This window comes from Labrus mixtus, chromosome 14 (genome assembly GCF_963584025.1).
Source record: "Labrus mixtus chromosome 14, fLabMix1.1, whole genome shotgun sequence".
NCBI lineage: Eukaryota > Metazoa > Chordata > Actinopteri > Labriformes > Labridae > Labrus > Labrus mixtus.
In genome coordinates, this window is record NC_083625.1 from 19,419,736 (window position 1) to 19,435,147 (window position 15,412).

General features: G+C 39.4%; 1 protein-coding gene across 1 annotated transcript; it reads left to right on the forward strand.

Moving 5' to 3' along the window:
- Nucleotides 1-1,093: 1,093 nt before the first annotated feature.
- Nucleotides 1,094-13,048, forward strand: kif4 (kinesin family member 4). The gene is made up of 30 exons (XM_061055646.1): nt 1,094-1,234; nt 1,383-1,497; nt 1,763-1,953; nt 2,075-2,164; nt 2,292-2,458; nt 3,265-3,359; nt 3,528-3,647; nt 3,977-4,152; nt 4,324-4,385; nt 4,486-4,618; nt 4,884-4,942; nt 5,296-5,401; nt 5,600-5,707; nt 5,913-6,095; nt 6,383-6,486; nt 6,643-6,787; nt 7,813-7,923; nt 8,062-8,145; nt 8,335-8,448; nt 8,619-8,774; nt 8,921-9,018; nt 9,267-9,396; nt 9,491-9,661; nt 10,175-10,291; nt 10,397-10,474; nt 10,587-10,685; nt 10,892-11,059; nt 11,321-11,446; nt 11,964-12,080; nt 12,345-13,048. The coding sequence occupies exons 1-30, from the start codon at nt 1,112-1,114 to the stop codon at nt 12,546-12,548; spliced, it is 3,750 nt and encodes a 1,249-aa protein (XP_060911629.1). The 5' UTR covers nt 1,094-1,111; the 3' UTR covers nt 12,549-13,048.
- Nucleotides 13,049-15,412: the final 2,364 nt, after the last annotated feature.

A 15,412-nucleotide genomic window follows, 5' to 3' on the forward strand; every position in this document is an offset into this window, starting at 1 on the left:
AAACTTGAAAAGGTACGTTATGAGAAGGTTTTGCTAACGCAGCTAGTTGGTTGACGACAAGCTAATCTTAGTTTTTGTCTGACAGCTGGGTTGAAAACGTGTTTTTGCGGAGGGGAGTTCACTTTAACAGCCTCTAACCATACAGTTGATTATTTTAATGGTTTAGCAGAGGGTCTTCTTTTGAATAAATGATGTCGTCGTGATTCGTGTATCCTACAGAAAGAGATTGAGGCTGAATTATGTCAAAAACCAGATGACAATTCATCCTAAAATAAAACTCCACAATAAGTCAACTTACTTCTCATCTTGGTTGTGATTTGTCTGAACGGAGATTGTACTGTAGGTCATGATGTCATCCTCAAACAAACAAACACACCATGGAGCTGCTCGACAAAGGGTGGGTGAATAATGGGGCTGGTTGATCACCATGGAAACATATCCATGGTGATTGGACTGACACATGGGGACATTTTCTTAATTATCGCAGAAAAGCTCAAGCTCAGTCACGTCTAAAACTGAAGTTATGCCTCTAAGAAAGTGCTTTGTAATCTCTCTAAACACTCTAGGCTTTTAAAGAAATAAATTGAAGATTTGAGTTTCTGGATAAAGGTTTGGCTTGTACCTTAATTTTTGCAATTTAATCCTACTGACTGGTGAAAAGTCAATCTACGTGGATCATACACACATATAATAGAGTTCTCTTTTTTACTTCCTCTTGTGTAAGATATGATTAAATTTGTTGATGTCCATATTGTATACATGCATACTGTACAGAATATGGTTGAATAAATTAATGTTATGGCGTATAATACACTCTAAAGTGGCAAACCTGCAACAATACTAACATTTCGTTTCAGTGTTTGATCTCTTAATCCACTTCCAGTATTCAATAATGCCTCTCCGTTAAGATCACGTGTCAGAACATCTCTTATTACCGTCATCGCTGTTTAATTTTAGTGTTGTGTATTCTTGAATTATGAAAAGATCCACAAACTAACTCTGACCATATGTTATCATGCTATAATGTGTAACTAATTTTACTTTGCCCCATTGAAATAATGTCATCTCTTTTGTTTATTTTGTCACCAGGTATTTATTGGATTCTTGCATCATGTCAAATGTGGATGATAAGGTGATCCCTGTGCGGGTCGCCTTGCGTTGTCGCCCCTTGGTACCCAAAGAAATCAACGAAGGATGTCAGGGCTGTCTCACGTTTGTGCCTGGGGAGCAACAGGTCTGTTCTCAATCTCAACAATAAAGGGACAACACTGGGAATTTCTGTTTCATCTTAATCTGTGTACCATTGTTTGCAAGTGGATTTTACTATTATACAGATGTGCTGTACAGTTTGATTTTCACCGTCAAACTTGTTTTGTTTTCAGGTGATCGTTGGCACAGAAAAAGCTTTCACCTATGATTATGTGTTTGATCCTACTGTGGAACAAGAGGAAGTCTTCACTGCAGCTGTGGCCTCCTTATTAAATGGTCTTTTCAAAGGTAGCTTTTGCTTCTCGCATGATCATTTATTAAATTGAGCGAGGAACCCTCTGTATTTCCTCCGTTTCTGGGAGTGAAGGTCCTGCAACATAAGAACTATTTTCTTGTCTTTGTGGCCTCTCCCAAATAATATCACATATAAAGTTCATTTGAAAAACAATTAAGCTAATTTGAACTAAAATGTCAAACAATCATAAATATTTTTCCTCCTATCATCTTATCCCATGAATCAACTTGTGTCTTCAACACATTGTCCACTATGTAGGCTATCATGCCACAGTTTTTGCATACGGACAGACGGGTTCAGGGAAGACCTTCTCCATGGGAGGAACGTACACATCAGCTCAAGAAAATGATCCTTCAGTGGGAGTAATTCCAAGAGTCATCCAAAGGATCTTTGAGGAGAAGGAGAAGAGGTCTAACTGTGAATTCCACCTGGCAGTGTCTTACCTGGAGGTAGGTGGACATGTTGACACTGTGTAGGAAATATTTAGTTCCTTTGTATCAAGCAAAAATGATTTCATTGCAGGGTAGGATTAGAAGTAATTAAGTAAAGCTTTATCCTTTTTTATTGTAGATCTATAATGAAGATATATTGGACCTGCTGTGTGTATCTAAAGACAAACCCTCCATCAGCATTAGAGAGGACCCTAAAGAAGGCATCAAGGTGAGTAACATGTTAACAAGAACTCACATATGTAAGCATTTCTTTATCAGCTTTTGTTAGACAGGATAAAGATTTTTTCAGCTTTATTTTGTATTTAATTTATTATTTGAAATTTCCTGTTTTCCAGATTGTGGGTTTAACAGAGCGGCAGGTTTTCTCCGCCGAAGAGATGGTCCGGTGTCTGGAGCTCGGAAACTCCGCTCGCACTGTTGGATCTACGGCGATGAACGCCGCTTCCTCTCGCTCACATGCCATCTTCACCATCACGCTGGAGCAGCGCAGAGGGACAGACAAGTCAGTTTGCCTTTCTCTCATAATCATTTGGGCTTCCATCGGTCCCTTCTGACCTGAACATAAAACACACAATTTCACACATACTGAAGCTTTACACAAACCTTAAGAACAACAAAAAACTTTCACCTGGTTGGCTGTTTTTATGACCTGTGTGTTCACAAGTTAATCTTGAAGATGGGGTGTGTGATTCTGGTAACAGATTTTGAATGCAGTATACACGCCGTCAACAATTGTTTGATACTCTTTATTGTGTATACTGTTGATAAAATGATGGCTATAAAACCCTTCAGAAAATTAGGAACTGAATTTGATTAGTTTGCATTTTAAACCTCCAAGTGATGAAACAAAAAACTTGTTGCCGTTGCTCAGGAACAAATCCTTTGCTCTAAGTAAAGGTCAATACTAAACATTATGAAGGTATATATACATTTTTCTGTTTTGGTGTTGTCATTATTCACTGTATACTTATTACATACCTTTTTATATAGGGATGCACTGATTCATCAGTATCAGCTGATATCTGGCCAGTTGACAGACATAGGCACATCGGCATATAATGTGGCATTATGTAATCAGCCGATGTTTATTTGTTGTGCCAAATCAATTTAATACTGGCACCTAGTACACCTGACTACTGATTCAAATAAGAGTTTTTTTTTTTTTTTTAGTATTTCAGCTTTCATAAAGATATCTGAAGATGTTGACTCTCCGCTTAGTGTGTATGAGCAGGTTCACATTGTACGGCTCAGAAGATTGTATTGAAAACTCTTCTCCCAAGGTTTTGATATTTGTATCTTGTGTTGCAGAGCTGACTCAATTGTTTCAAAATTGCACCTTGTGGATCTGGCTGGTTCAGAAAGGCAGAAGAAAACCAAAGCAGAGGGAGATCGTCTCAAAGAAGGTAAAAAAAAATGTATCTAGATAAAGTTGCCAACACAGACTTTGTGATTCTCTCAGTGCTCCATAGCATAGTTGAATATTTCTGGAATGTTTGTTTAATGTTTGTATAATGTAAAGGTGTGCTTGATAACAGCATTTCTGTTTTGATGATATTCATTTTCCTGTTCAGGCATCAGCATCAATCGCGGCCTTTTATGTCTGGGTAATGTGATCAGCGCCTTGGGGGATGAAAGCAAGAAAAACACCTTTGTTCCCTACAGAGACTCCAAGCTCACCCGCCTGCTACAAGGTACGCTTTGATTTAGATGTTCAAGAGTTACTTTGTGGTCATGCAGGCTGCTTCAGATACCATTCAAACCCTCAAACATGAGCACAATAATATGTAGAAAGCACAGAGTAGGCATCCTGCTTCCTTACATCTCTTCTGTTGCCACCAAACTAAACTTTAATGCTGATGTGGAGGCTCTAGCTATTGCTAACTTTTAATTCATTGCCACATTGGCAGCATTACTGGTTAAGGCAGATCCAAACAGACAGATGTTCAGAGCAGCAACAAGATGTTGACGAATTTCACTAAATGCTTGTTGTGAACTTGTTTTCTTCTGTTTGTTTCATCAGATTCTTTGGGAGGAAACAGCCACACTCTGATGATTGCCTGCGTCAGTCCTGCAGACTCAAACATGGAGGAGACCATCAACACGCTGCGATACGCCGACAGAGCTCGCAAGATTAAAAACAAACCAATAGTCAATGTTGACCCCAGAGCAGCAGAGATGAACCGACTGAAACAACAGGTACTTGAGTCTATCTCAGACTCCGATCATTAACTGTCTTTGACCATTCAGTTACCCCCTAAAAACTGGATCATAATCTGTATCGACTCGTGGTTACTGATGCAAAGCTCACTTCTGCGATTTATAGAATTTGGTGTATACTATAATATTACGTGGATAAACTTTGTTTAGGTTCAGGAGCTGCAGGTGATGCTGCTTCATGCTCGTGGAGGAGTCGCTCCGGTGCTCTCTGGGTAAGGCATAAAACTCACACAGAGTGTAAGATAAGTGTCCCCTGGGTAAATATAACCCATAACAAAAGGCTTTAACAGTTACTCAGGCCCTGTGTTACAGGCCAGAGTCAACGGAGAAAGTGACTAAGCTGTTGGAAAGGAACCGCGCTCTGCAGGACGAGAACAATAAGCTGAGCCGAGAGCTGAGCGAAGCGGCGGGACAGACGGCCTTCATGTTTGAGAGGATCATTATGGTGAGAGAGACCTGAGCCAGAGAACATTAAGTAATCCTTCTTTACAGTCATTGTTTAGAGCTGATGGGAAAACCGTTACTTTAAGTAATGAGTTCATTCGTAGCATTGGAAAGGGAAAAAGCCCGGAGAATTGTAATTGGCATTTAAATAAAATATGAAGTGAAAAAAAAAGATGTATTAAAAAACCTGTCTAGATTTGTTTCTCTTTTAAATCTTCATTTCACTGTTTGCAATTCTAATGTTTGTCACATTGTTTGTTTTATAGACGGAACAAGCAAATGAGAAACTACAGAGCAAAATGGAACAACTGCGGCACCACGCGGCGTAAGTACACAACTTGATAGATGCGAGCGGGGCTTCAGGGTGAGTCTGAGAAAGCTTAAAGGGGACAAATAATTCTTAGTTCATTACAAACTATCAATAAAAGCTTAAAGACCAGGAGTGCAGTTTGTGGGAAAGGAAAAGAAGGCCGTATCTGTGTCTCTCAGACCACTTGAATTTCAAAATACCAAACGGCTATTATGGGATGTTTGAACAGTGAGCCATAAAAATACAAACAATAACACTTCAAGCTTGAGTTGTGTTCCTGATTCAGTTTTTTCCAGTGTTGACCTCTACAACTGTGATCATATCTCTGTGATGATATGGAGCATCACTCCTTTTGACCCTTCTTACAGCTGTACAGTGGATCTGGAGAAAGTGCTGGAGACATTGGAAGACCAGGAGTTAAAGGAGAATGTTGAGGTGATGAGGAGCCTGCAGGATGTCATCCTGGAGCTCAAGGTACACAAGTCGGCTCATATCAGACTCCAGTTAAATACAGCCGTGTGTTAGAAGGTTCAAAAGCAGTGCACACTCTATTTGAAAATATTTATTCATCAAAAGTCAGTATCAAAAATGTTCAAGACTACTGTAGAAAGAAGAACAAATTTGAATCTAGCACTGTTACTAGATGTCTCGTTTACTTTTTCCCCCCGTCAGAATGAGAGCGCAGGAATCGCTGCTTCCATTGATGCTATGGCTGCGGGCGAGGATGCACCTGATGTGTCTGGGAATGGCAGTAAAAATTCAGAAGATGGGTCCCCATCGGTACGTTGTCAATTTTGCTGTCTTAATGTTTATGAGATAATGGATACAATGTTGTACCCTTCTAAATCAAATAATGATATTCATTGTTTTCAGTTGGATCAAACTGTCTGTAGTGACATCATTCTTCTCCAGCACAGACTAATTGATGAAAGCACAAAGACTGTCCTTCTAATAGCATGTTTCCCACCTCTAACATGTGTAACAGGATGTCACAGCCATGGGTGATAAGGACTCCCCAGAAGCCTTCACGACCCATCATGCACTGCGGCAGGCCCAGCTCTCCAAGGAGCTGATTGAGCTGAACAAAGTGCTGAGCCTGAAGGAAGCTTTTGTTAGGAAAATGTGTGAGAATGACACCCAGCTGGAGCCCATGCAGTCAGAGCACCAGGTAAGAAGGAGATAAAACCATTTGTGACTGACAGTAATTTTAAAGTGCGTAGATTTAATTAATTTAATTACCAGGTAGATGATTCATATTTCAATTTTTGTCATAATTGTTTGGAGATTTGTATTTGTTCTTAACTGGCCGGTTTGTGGTGTTCATGAATATACGGACTTACTGTATGTGTTGAGATACAGTGTGTGTTTGAGAATTGTAAATATTTATTCCCAAGATTTTATTCATTTTTTATTTTTTTGGATAAAAATTTTAAAAAATTAAATTTCATCCAACAGAAAAATGTGAACAGTCTCCAGTCTGCAGTGGATTCGCTGCAGAAGGAGAAAGAAGATCTTGTTTTTGCACTTCAGTCAGCAAAAAAAGACACCAACCATGCAAAGTATGAGCTCTGTTGTCTTTTTGGATATGATCTAGATGTGCTTATAGTAGATTTTTGCCAACTTTTAATGTGAAAATGTTATGAATTTAGAGAAAAATAATCTAATGAGCCTTCGATCTTTCTTCTACATCTGATATACACGGTGTTCTTCTTCAGGCTCAGTGAGCAGCGCAGGAAGAGGCTGCAGGAGCTGGAGGGTCAGCTTGGAGACATGAAGAAGAAACTTCTTGAGCAGTCCAAACTGCTGAAACTCAAAGAGTCCTCCGTCCAGAAAGTTAGCAAGCTGGTGCATGAAATCCAGGTAACCAGGACTTTTCTTTCATCGTGCATGTTAAATGTAAACCTGCTCTTCTACTATTCTAAAGGATATCCACTTTCCTATATCTGTACGGCTATCTTGATTGAGGTTTGAGTTTTGTGTCTTTAAATGTTATATAAATTAATTTCATGATTTTATCACACATGCCTTGGCCCATCATGGGATTATATAACACCTTTCCAAACTATCTGTGTTTACATCACAGCTGATAAATGCACACTTATGTAAAGGAGCAATATGTAAGATAGCTACTGATTTAAATCATGAAATGACCTTACTATATCATCAGACATTAAGGAAACATGCTGTGTTGAAGTGCTGGCTTCTCCGACATCAATGAAGCAGCTAGTATGTCCTCCTAAGTTTCGATTCCGGACTGAAATGGTCTGTATTTGTTTTGACCAGATATGGTAGGTGGTTTTAAGGCACCCCCACACAGCAGTTTTGGATGCCCTTCGGTTTGCCAGGCAAACGACAAACCAGCAGGTGTTGCAGCAACGGAAGAGGGCAAGCGAACTGGTTCAGATAGAAGTGATTCTACCCGAAATAAAAAGCCTCAGCATTTTTCTAAAAAGCTCCCCGAGCGGAAGCGTGGTAAAACTAGGATATTTATTGGAGATGCTTTTAAAATGCAGAGGTTAGAATGGAGAAAGGTTTACACTGAAGCTTCTGTGTCTGTGACATGGCAACCTGCGTGCACATCGACTCTTGGGAGGAGGGGAAAGGGTGAGACGCCTCTCTCCAATGTTTTGAATTTGGACTGCAGTACCAACAGTTAGTTAGTCAGTTACATATCGCTCCTTTAATGTAAACTGCACCATTTAGGTCAAACGACTGTCTCCAAGGCAAATACCCTGCTGAGCTTTAAATACCAGAATTTATCAGAAGATGCAAGTTTATTTAAAAAGGCAAAACATCAAATCATTTTCTTTTTTCACATGGCATCATGTGCACTGAGTTGACCACAGATGCTAAATTGGTGCACAGTAACACTGTTGTTCTCGCAGGCGATGAAGACACAGCGCACACAGCTGATGAGGCAGATGAGGGATGACTCTGAGAAGTTCAGAAACTGGAAGAGCAAGAAGGACCGGGAGGTGCTGCAGCTGAAGGAGAAGGTACTGCAGGACATTTCCTTTATTCATGAGGGCTCACTAAATCAAAGCATGCTGTTAAATCCATTGTAGCTTTTTATGTATTATATTATGTTCTTTGGCATCCTGAACTCCTTAATTCATTTCTGATCTGCTTCACAGGATCGTAAACGCCAGTATGAGCTGCTTAAACTAGAGAGGGATTTCCAGAAACAGGCCAACGTTCTGCGTCGTAAAACTGAGGAGGTGAGGCCTCTTGGTCTTGCTTTGCAATTTCTTTTATGTTATCTGTAACTAAATATTCTTTAAACGTTGCATACATGACACTACATCACAAACCTGAGTCGCCTCCATGTTTCTCAAATGTCAAACTGATCAAGTTAATTGTTGAAATGATGAAAAGTAGCTTGTTTTTTTTATTGTTTTCTCTTACAGGCTGCAGCTGCAAACAAGCGACTGAAAGATGCCCTACAGAAGAGAAGCGAGGTAGCAGATAAACGCAAAGATGTCCACAGTAGAGGAATGGAGGGAGCTGCTGCAAGAGTTAAGGTAGGAAGTTCATTTTGCTGTGAGAAAATATGAAAAACAATCAACAAATGAAAATACCTGATGTAAAAATATCAAAGTACTGTTTTTAAATGAGAATATAGCCATCATGATGAAACACTGATCAGCTGTGATTTGCTCCCTTGACTCTGTGACTGTGTTTCTGTGATCAGACGTGGCTTCTCAATGAAGTGGAGGTGTTGGTCAGCACAGAGGAGGCCAGGCGTCACCTTAATGATCTGCTGGACGACAGAAAGGTTTTAGCTCAGGAGATCAACCACCTCAAACAGCAGATGGAGGCAGGAGAGCGACCTGCTGCCAAAATCAGGGTGAGGTGGAAATTCTCTGTTGTAAACCATGAACAAATGCTAAAATACACACAAACAATAATCAGAAAAGGGGACATCCAGTGTACCAGCAAAAGTAGAAAGGATACAAAGATTCACCTCGTTTCTTTTTGCGTCCTTCTGTGCAGCGCCGGACACTGATCATCTCTGAGCTGGAGAGCCAGGGGGCGCTAGAGACACCTCTGACCAAACAGGTGGAGAACCTGGAGACAGAGATGAGCCTCAGGTGAGTCTGACAACACCGCTCTGACTCTGCCTTTAAATATTCTACAAACATGATCTTAATTTTCAACCAGCACACACTGCTTCTTCTATCAGTTAAAGAACACTCGACACAAGCAGAAACACAACACATATTTTACAGCTAAACTTTCTATCAGATCACTGCTGTGAAAATGTGGTGACTTTTCAAACTGTTATAAAGTGCTGATGAAAGAATGCAGAATAATTAAAGTTTCTGATTGATCTAATCAGGAATGCCCAGATAGCCGACCTGCAGCAGAAGGTTCTTGTCGCAGAGGGCGAGGGCCGTTTGAAGCAGCGTATAGACGCCATCACAAGCATAGTGGATGCAAAGTGTGCCTTAAGGCTCCTCATGTCTGAGGTGAGAAATGCTCATTAGTCGTTTTATATTTACTATTGAGAACTGTTTGAAATGTAAGAGCTGAACTGTTTACACGTTTCCCTTTTCTACCTAGCATGTGTCTGCCAAAACAGCCAACTCAAAGCTGGAGAGCGAGTTGACACAGGAGAAAGGGAACTTACAAGATTTAAGAAAGATGCTGGCTGATGAGAGAACTGTGATGTCCACCATGGACATGGAGCATCAGCAGCAGCTGGTGGAGCTGGAGCAGAGGCATCAAGAGAAGGTGATCAAAGTCTTACCCTCTTCTAAGAAGGATGCATGTTAAAGGCTTAATATGTGATTTTTCACACTTAGATGTAATAGAAATCAAGTTTATCCTCTGAAAATAACTCTGTGAGTCATGACTGTCTACAATGAGTGTAACACCCGAGTCCCGCTGTCTGTTATGCTTTCAGAGCTTTCCTAGCCGTCGCTTCACTTTGTTTACATCACCCGGACAGCCGGCCGGCTCATCCCCTCGCGTATAAAAGGTGTTTAATTGAGGGACTAGATAAAAGAAGAATAACATACTGTACTCACTGCTTAATTGAATGTCACGTAAGCGATTCTAGATTACGGTCGTTTCGGCTAAATTTACAAATAAATAAAGATCGATAGCATTGGCTTAACAATGCAGCGGAAGTTATTTTGGTTTCATGCTGGTGCTCAAGGGCGACATCTGCTGGATCAAAAAAATCGCATATTCTGCCTTTAATGAAATAAACTGTTTTATTGATTTATTTTCATCTTTGCACAGGTCCTTTACCTGCTCAACCAGCTACAGAGCAAACCCATCTGTGAAGAGTCGCACGAGTCAAAGAAAGAAGAGGAGAGTTCTAAAGAGAAGGAGCTGCTGCAGCGCCTCAAACTTCAGGTTCATCCCTTCTCACTAAAAAGATATAAACATTTGATTCCAATGTGTTTCCCTTGTTACAAAATTAACCATTTGTTGATTTTTATTTTTTTTACCATCATTCAGGAAGAGGAGCTTGAAAAGCTGCGGGAATTAAGTGAGCAGAATCAGAAACTGCTGGAGCAGAATGAGCAGTACAGACAGGTAAGCTCATATATTGAGTTTTTTTATTTTTTCTACATTTTGAATTGTAGATGATTTCCATGCTCATACTGCAGCATAATAAACTCCATCATGGCTATGCTTTCCTCCACAGAAACTCTCATTGCTCCAGCTGGCCAGTGGACAAAAAATAATTTTGCCTCCCGTCAATGAAAATAACCAAGATGACTCTTTTGATTATGTTCCTCCAAAGGTTAGTCCTCCTGTTGTTAATCAAAGATATGTAGTTCAGGGCATAAAGTGAAGGACAGCATGGCACCAAGAATAGAGACTCTGTGAACAGTATTCTGATTTGATTAATTACCAAGGCCTCACAGCGTTAATCCTAATAATGACAATTAAGATGCCATTTTCTTGTCTAAGTGTGTAAATGTTTCTTTGTATCCTCCCCCATGAAAGCCTAAAGTGAAGCGAGTCACCACAGCTAAAGCCCCTCTGAATAAGGCCATCAACGTTGAGGAGCTGATGTCTCACAGTGAGGATGAGAATGACGACGAAGCTGATGTGTGGCGTCCTGAGAAACCCGAGAAAGGACGCAGAGTTACAAGGAAACCAAAAGCGACAGGGGTAAGAGTGGGAGAAGGACTGGATTCAGTTTTAGACTGCTCACTGTAGTAAACATGATCATTATATAGTAAAGTTTGAAATGTCTCTAAAGGAAGGTAGGCAATGAACCTGTGTACTGAGTCAAAATAGTCTGTCTTTTTTTTTACCCGAGTCCTGAAGCTGCTTGAACTAGCTGGTAATGTTTTCTTAAGGTTCAGGATGGTTTGATCAGACATGTGAGATAAAACATGTCATATTGAAAACCTCGCTTCTCTTCTTTAGTGTGCATGTAAAGGACGCTGCAGCAACAGGCAGTGCAGATGTCGCAAAGGAAAGATGACGTGTGGAGAGAACTGCCAGTGTGATCATGACAAATGTCGAAACATGGATAACTCGGGGCCTGCTGAGGTAAGATATTGAATCCATCTTAAACAGACACGTCGTACATGTGGGCATGATTTGCTGCTGTGGTCTGTATTTAACTATTACCACACACTTTCATTTATTCACTTTTTACTATGATGTGTTTTTAAAACGTTAAACAGATAGAAACTTTTATTTATAAATATATATAGATTTATTTTTTCTTTTTTTCTTTTTGGAGACTTTGTTGAATGTAATGACTGTGCAGTATAGAGTTATTTCATTTAGAATGAAATGTTCCAACACCTACATTTTGACACTGATTATAAAATTGGTACGATAGGAACTCTGAAATATTTCTCCTTATAGAGTCGGTGTTGTAAACCACAGTAAAGTGACTCTTCAAGCAGATAATTCTGTAATCTGGCCTTAATTAACTCAGACATGTTTGACTGTAGAGTCATATAAGTTTGATGATATTTATTTGTGCAAAAACAAAATACAGACCAAAAACAATTTTGACTTCTTTTTTATTTTATTTATTTCTTTTACTTCATTTCAGGACGCAAGTCAGGCAGAGAGTGTTTCCAGAGAGTCTGTGTCTCTTCAGGACACTACAACCATGAGCCCTGAAAACGCCACCTTCTTCAAGCCACCATCTTGTACACCCACCAAAAAGGTAAGCTGCCTCTAAAGACTGAGCAATAAGGGATGTAGTAATCTATGTTCATATGGGACCTTGAGAATGACTGGCAGACATGCTGAAGATATGCTGTACTTAAGACTTACTAAAACATGCTACATGCTAATTTTGGATCCTTTGCCTTAGTTAAGTTGCTAAAACGCTCACACCATTAGTGCGTAGTGTCAAGTGTATGAGGAATGAAAGTGTTACTGTTAGCAAATATCCTTTAAGCTGGTGTACCGATGTGCTCTATTGTAGGTGCTGAAAGAAATTGGAGACATGGGACATGGCTCTGCAGACCTGAAGTTGGCCAGGAAGCCCGATTTCACAGAGGAAGAGGAGGAGGAGGAATACGATGAGGACAGGACGACAGTCAGCTTCCTCAAGAAGAAGAAGAGAATCCTGACTAGTTTTCAGAACAGTTTTTTCTCCGGGTGCACTCCGATCAGAGAGGAGTCTTAGTCAGGACTGAGAGTAGACTTGAATGTTTTGTCCATGTCTCTTTTATACGTGATCAAACGTTTGTGCACTGTAACTTGAAAGTAACTGTTGATTCTAATGTGCTTTGTTTTCAGGGGAGGGGTAAGATAGGGACTGTGAATAGTATTACATTTTTTACTGGAAGTCACAATGAGATGATCAGGAAGCATGTACATAGTGTTTTAGTTTAATGTAGCTTGTGATTTTTCCCCCATAAAGTAAGACTCAATTTACTTTGATTCTGTTAAATCCTTTTCTCATCTGCAGCCAGAAATTAAACATCACCATTTTTAAACCCACCATTGTAACCTGGGGATTAACCTTTTGGTATTTCAATGTGTTTTTAATGTCAGAGTTGAATAAAGTCTTACAGTCAAATCTGGTTTTTAAAGCACAAACAAAAAATCCCAGTGTGGTTACTTGATCAAAAATAATTTATTTGATTCATTAGTTTAATGGCTCATGTTTTAATCTGACTCACTTCAGCTGTTTTGTTTTTAGCAGCACTGAAGTGGATTTTTTTTCTTTTACAGCTAGTTTAAAAATAAACATTAACATTGCATCAATTTGTTTTCAGTTTGTTCTTTTGGTAGGAGTTACTTTTGTCCCGTCATGAATTGCACTGAGCAGTTTTCAAACTGTTTACATATGTATATAAGAGCAGTATTTCTCAATGCTGAGTAAAACAATTTACAAAACTCATCAGGTTTTGAAACACTTTTTGCTGCTACATTTTTGTGTTTTCATCCTATTATGTGAAATGTAATGGCTGTGAAAGAAGCAGCAGGAAATAAGTCTGAGCCCATGGCCTTGGTTAAAAATGAAAAAAAAAATAGAGACTAATGAGCGCTTCATACTGGAGCAGTTATAACTTGCTTTTTTATAACTTTTTGTGGGTTGTAAATTATAGGATAAAGCTTAAACATCTGAAATCCCCAGTGTCTTCTAGAAATGTTAAAAACAGAAATACAAACTAATGAAGGGAAATGGATTTGAGCTTGTATAGTGTTTTTCTAGTCTTCTGCTACTCAAAGCGTTTTTCAGACACTGCCACAGTGATAAAGTGTCTTTCCCAAGGACACATCAGACATGAAGCTGGGGATCAAAGCCCCAACCTTTGGAATGAGAGACGGCTGACTCTACCACTGAGCCACAGCTGCCCCTTAGTTAGCAGTTGTATCTCATAGCGCCCTGAGATCTTCTTGAAGATGTTGCATTTCTAGCTTCCAGCCTGTACTATATTTTGGAACAATAGATTTCTCGACCTGCTGGCATTTTAAATCACTGCCAGTTCTCCGGATCTTCCCGAAAAACACACACACCTGATTAAGAACACATTACAGTGCTCTGAGCATGGAACCGTTTGGGAACTGATGGCCACGTCCCAAACCTGGAACAAAGAGGTATTGTTTGACTGAACAACTTGTTTATAGATTTCTCAGATTGAACACATTCAGAGTAGGCCACATCCAGACTGGAAGAAAAACATTAGAAATATTTGACCCCTCCAAAAAATATGAAGGTGAAGTAATACATGAGGAAATAATAAAGATTAAAGGAAAAAACATTTATATCTACATGATGAGAAAGCAGCCCGGCATATCTCGTACAAGAGGGGAAAGATGTCATCGGGCCTAAATGAAATTGGTTATGAAAGCTCCCCAGGATTAAAGAAGATATTCATATTGAGGAAATAACAGCATCAGAGCTTTGGCAGGGGGATAAAGGGCAAATGAGAGGTTGTTTTTTTTTAAACAGGAGCGCTGAGCAGACAAAGGCTTTGTTTACCATTTTAATAAAAGTCCCTGTAGAAAGACTACTGCAAAACAAGGGGTCTGCTGCTGTTGTTGCAGGGTATTGTGTTCCCCACTAGAGGGCAAAAGAGGTCAGAATAGTTCTTTCTGTAGGCTGAATCAAATTCATGTTCTGGGCCAGTGATTTTGATTCCCATGTTTGTATTTGTGTTATAAGATCCATGCAGACCCCCTTTGCATCAGTTTGACAGGACTTAATGTGTGGTACAAGTGTTTACATCCAAGAACCCAATAGATTTATTGACAATCAAACTTATATGTATCAGGATAAATAAGCAACTGACTCGAGCAACAATGAGATCATATCAAAAATGAATCAGAGATGATGTCTGAGCGGAGTGGAGCAATGGCTTGGTCCTCACTTTTTCTCATTTGAACGTCTGGACAGGGAAAAGCATCTGAGGCTACTCATTTGTATCAAATTGAATTGAAAATAACATTTCATTGTGAATGTAAAGCTTGCCGTGCTCTTTGTTAATTCATAAAAATGTTAAAGATGTTTCAAATAAACTTCTTTGCATCGTTCCCAAGAGCAACACACACAACAACGTTTCTCATAAAAGTGTTCTTGTATTTTTGTAAACCCACTCAATTTTAGTCAAACAACACAATATCATCAGCATAATGTAAAACCTCGTTTAAACTATTTGATTCTGTTTATAATGCTTCTTTGATTTTCCTAATGTTTTCATGTGAGAATTTGCTCAGTGAGCTTGCAGAATAACATCTGAACCAGTTTCAGACAGTATGGCTTCATCTAACATTTAGACAGACTCAGTAACTCTGTCTTCAGGTAAGGAGAGAGCTGACAGAGCTTCACATGCTTAGCAGGCAGAAGAAATAAAGTCAAGAGAACCCCAATTAGAAAAATACATGTATTTAGAAAATGGAATAGGAAATTAATATCATGAATAGGAATTTCCTTATTTATAAGCAGGTTCTGTTTTACTACGTACATGTTAAATATACAGACCTGAATATTATCAGTCTATATACTTAGCCTCTAATGTAAATCCTTATCATGAGTTAGCC

What these genes read in the sequence shown, in the direction of transcription:
- kif4 (XM_061055646.1), top strand. Translation starts at nt 1,112, where the DNA reads ATGTCAAATGTGGATGATAAGGTGATCCCTGTGCGGGTCGCCTTGCGT. An exon ending in TTGTGCCTGGGGAGCAACAG is followed by an intron (nt 1,235 to 1,382) that starts GTCTGTTCTCAA and finishes TTTTGTTTTCAG; the next exon opens with GTGATCGTTGGCACAGAAAA. An exon ending in CAGAAGATGGGTCCCCATCG is followed by an intron (nt 5,708 to 5,912) that starts GTACGTTGTCAA and finishes CATGTGTAACAG; the next exon opens with GATGTCACAGCCATGGGTGA.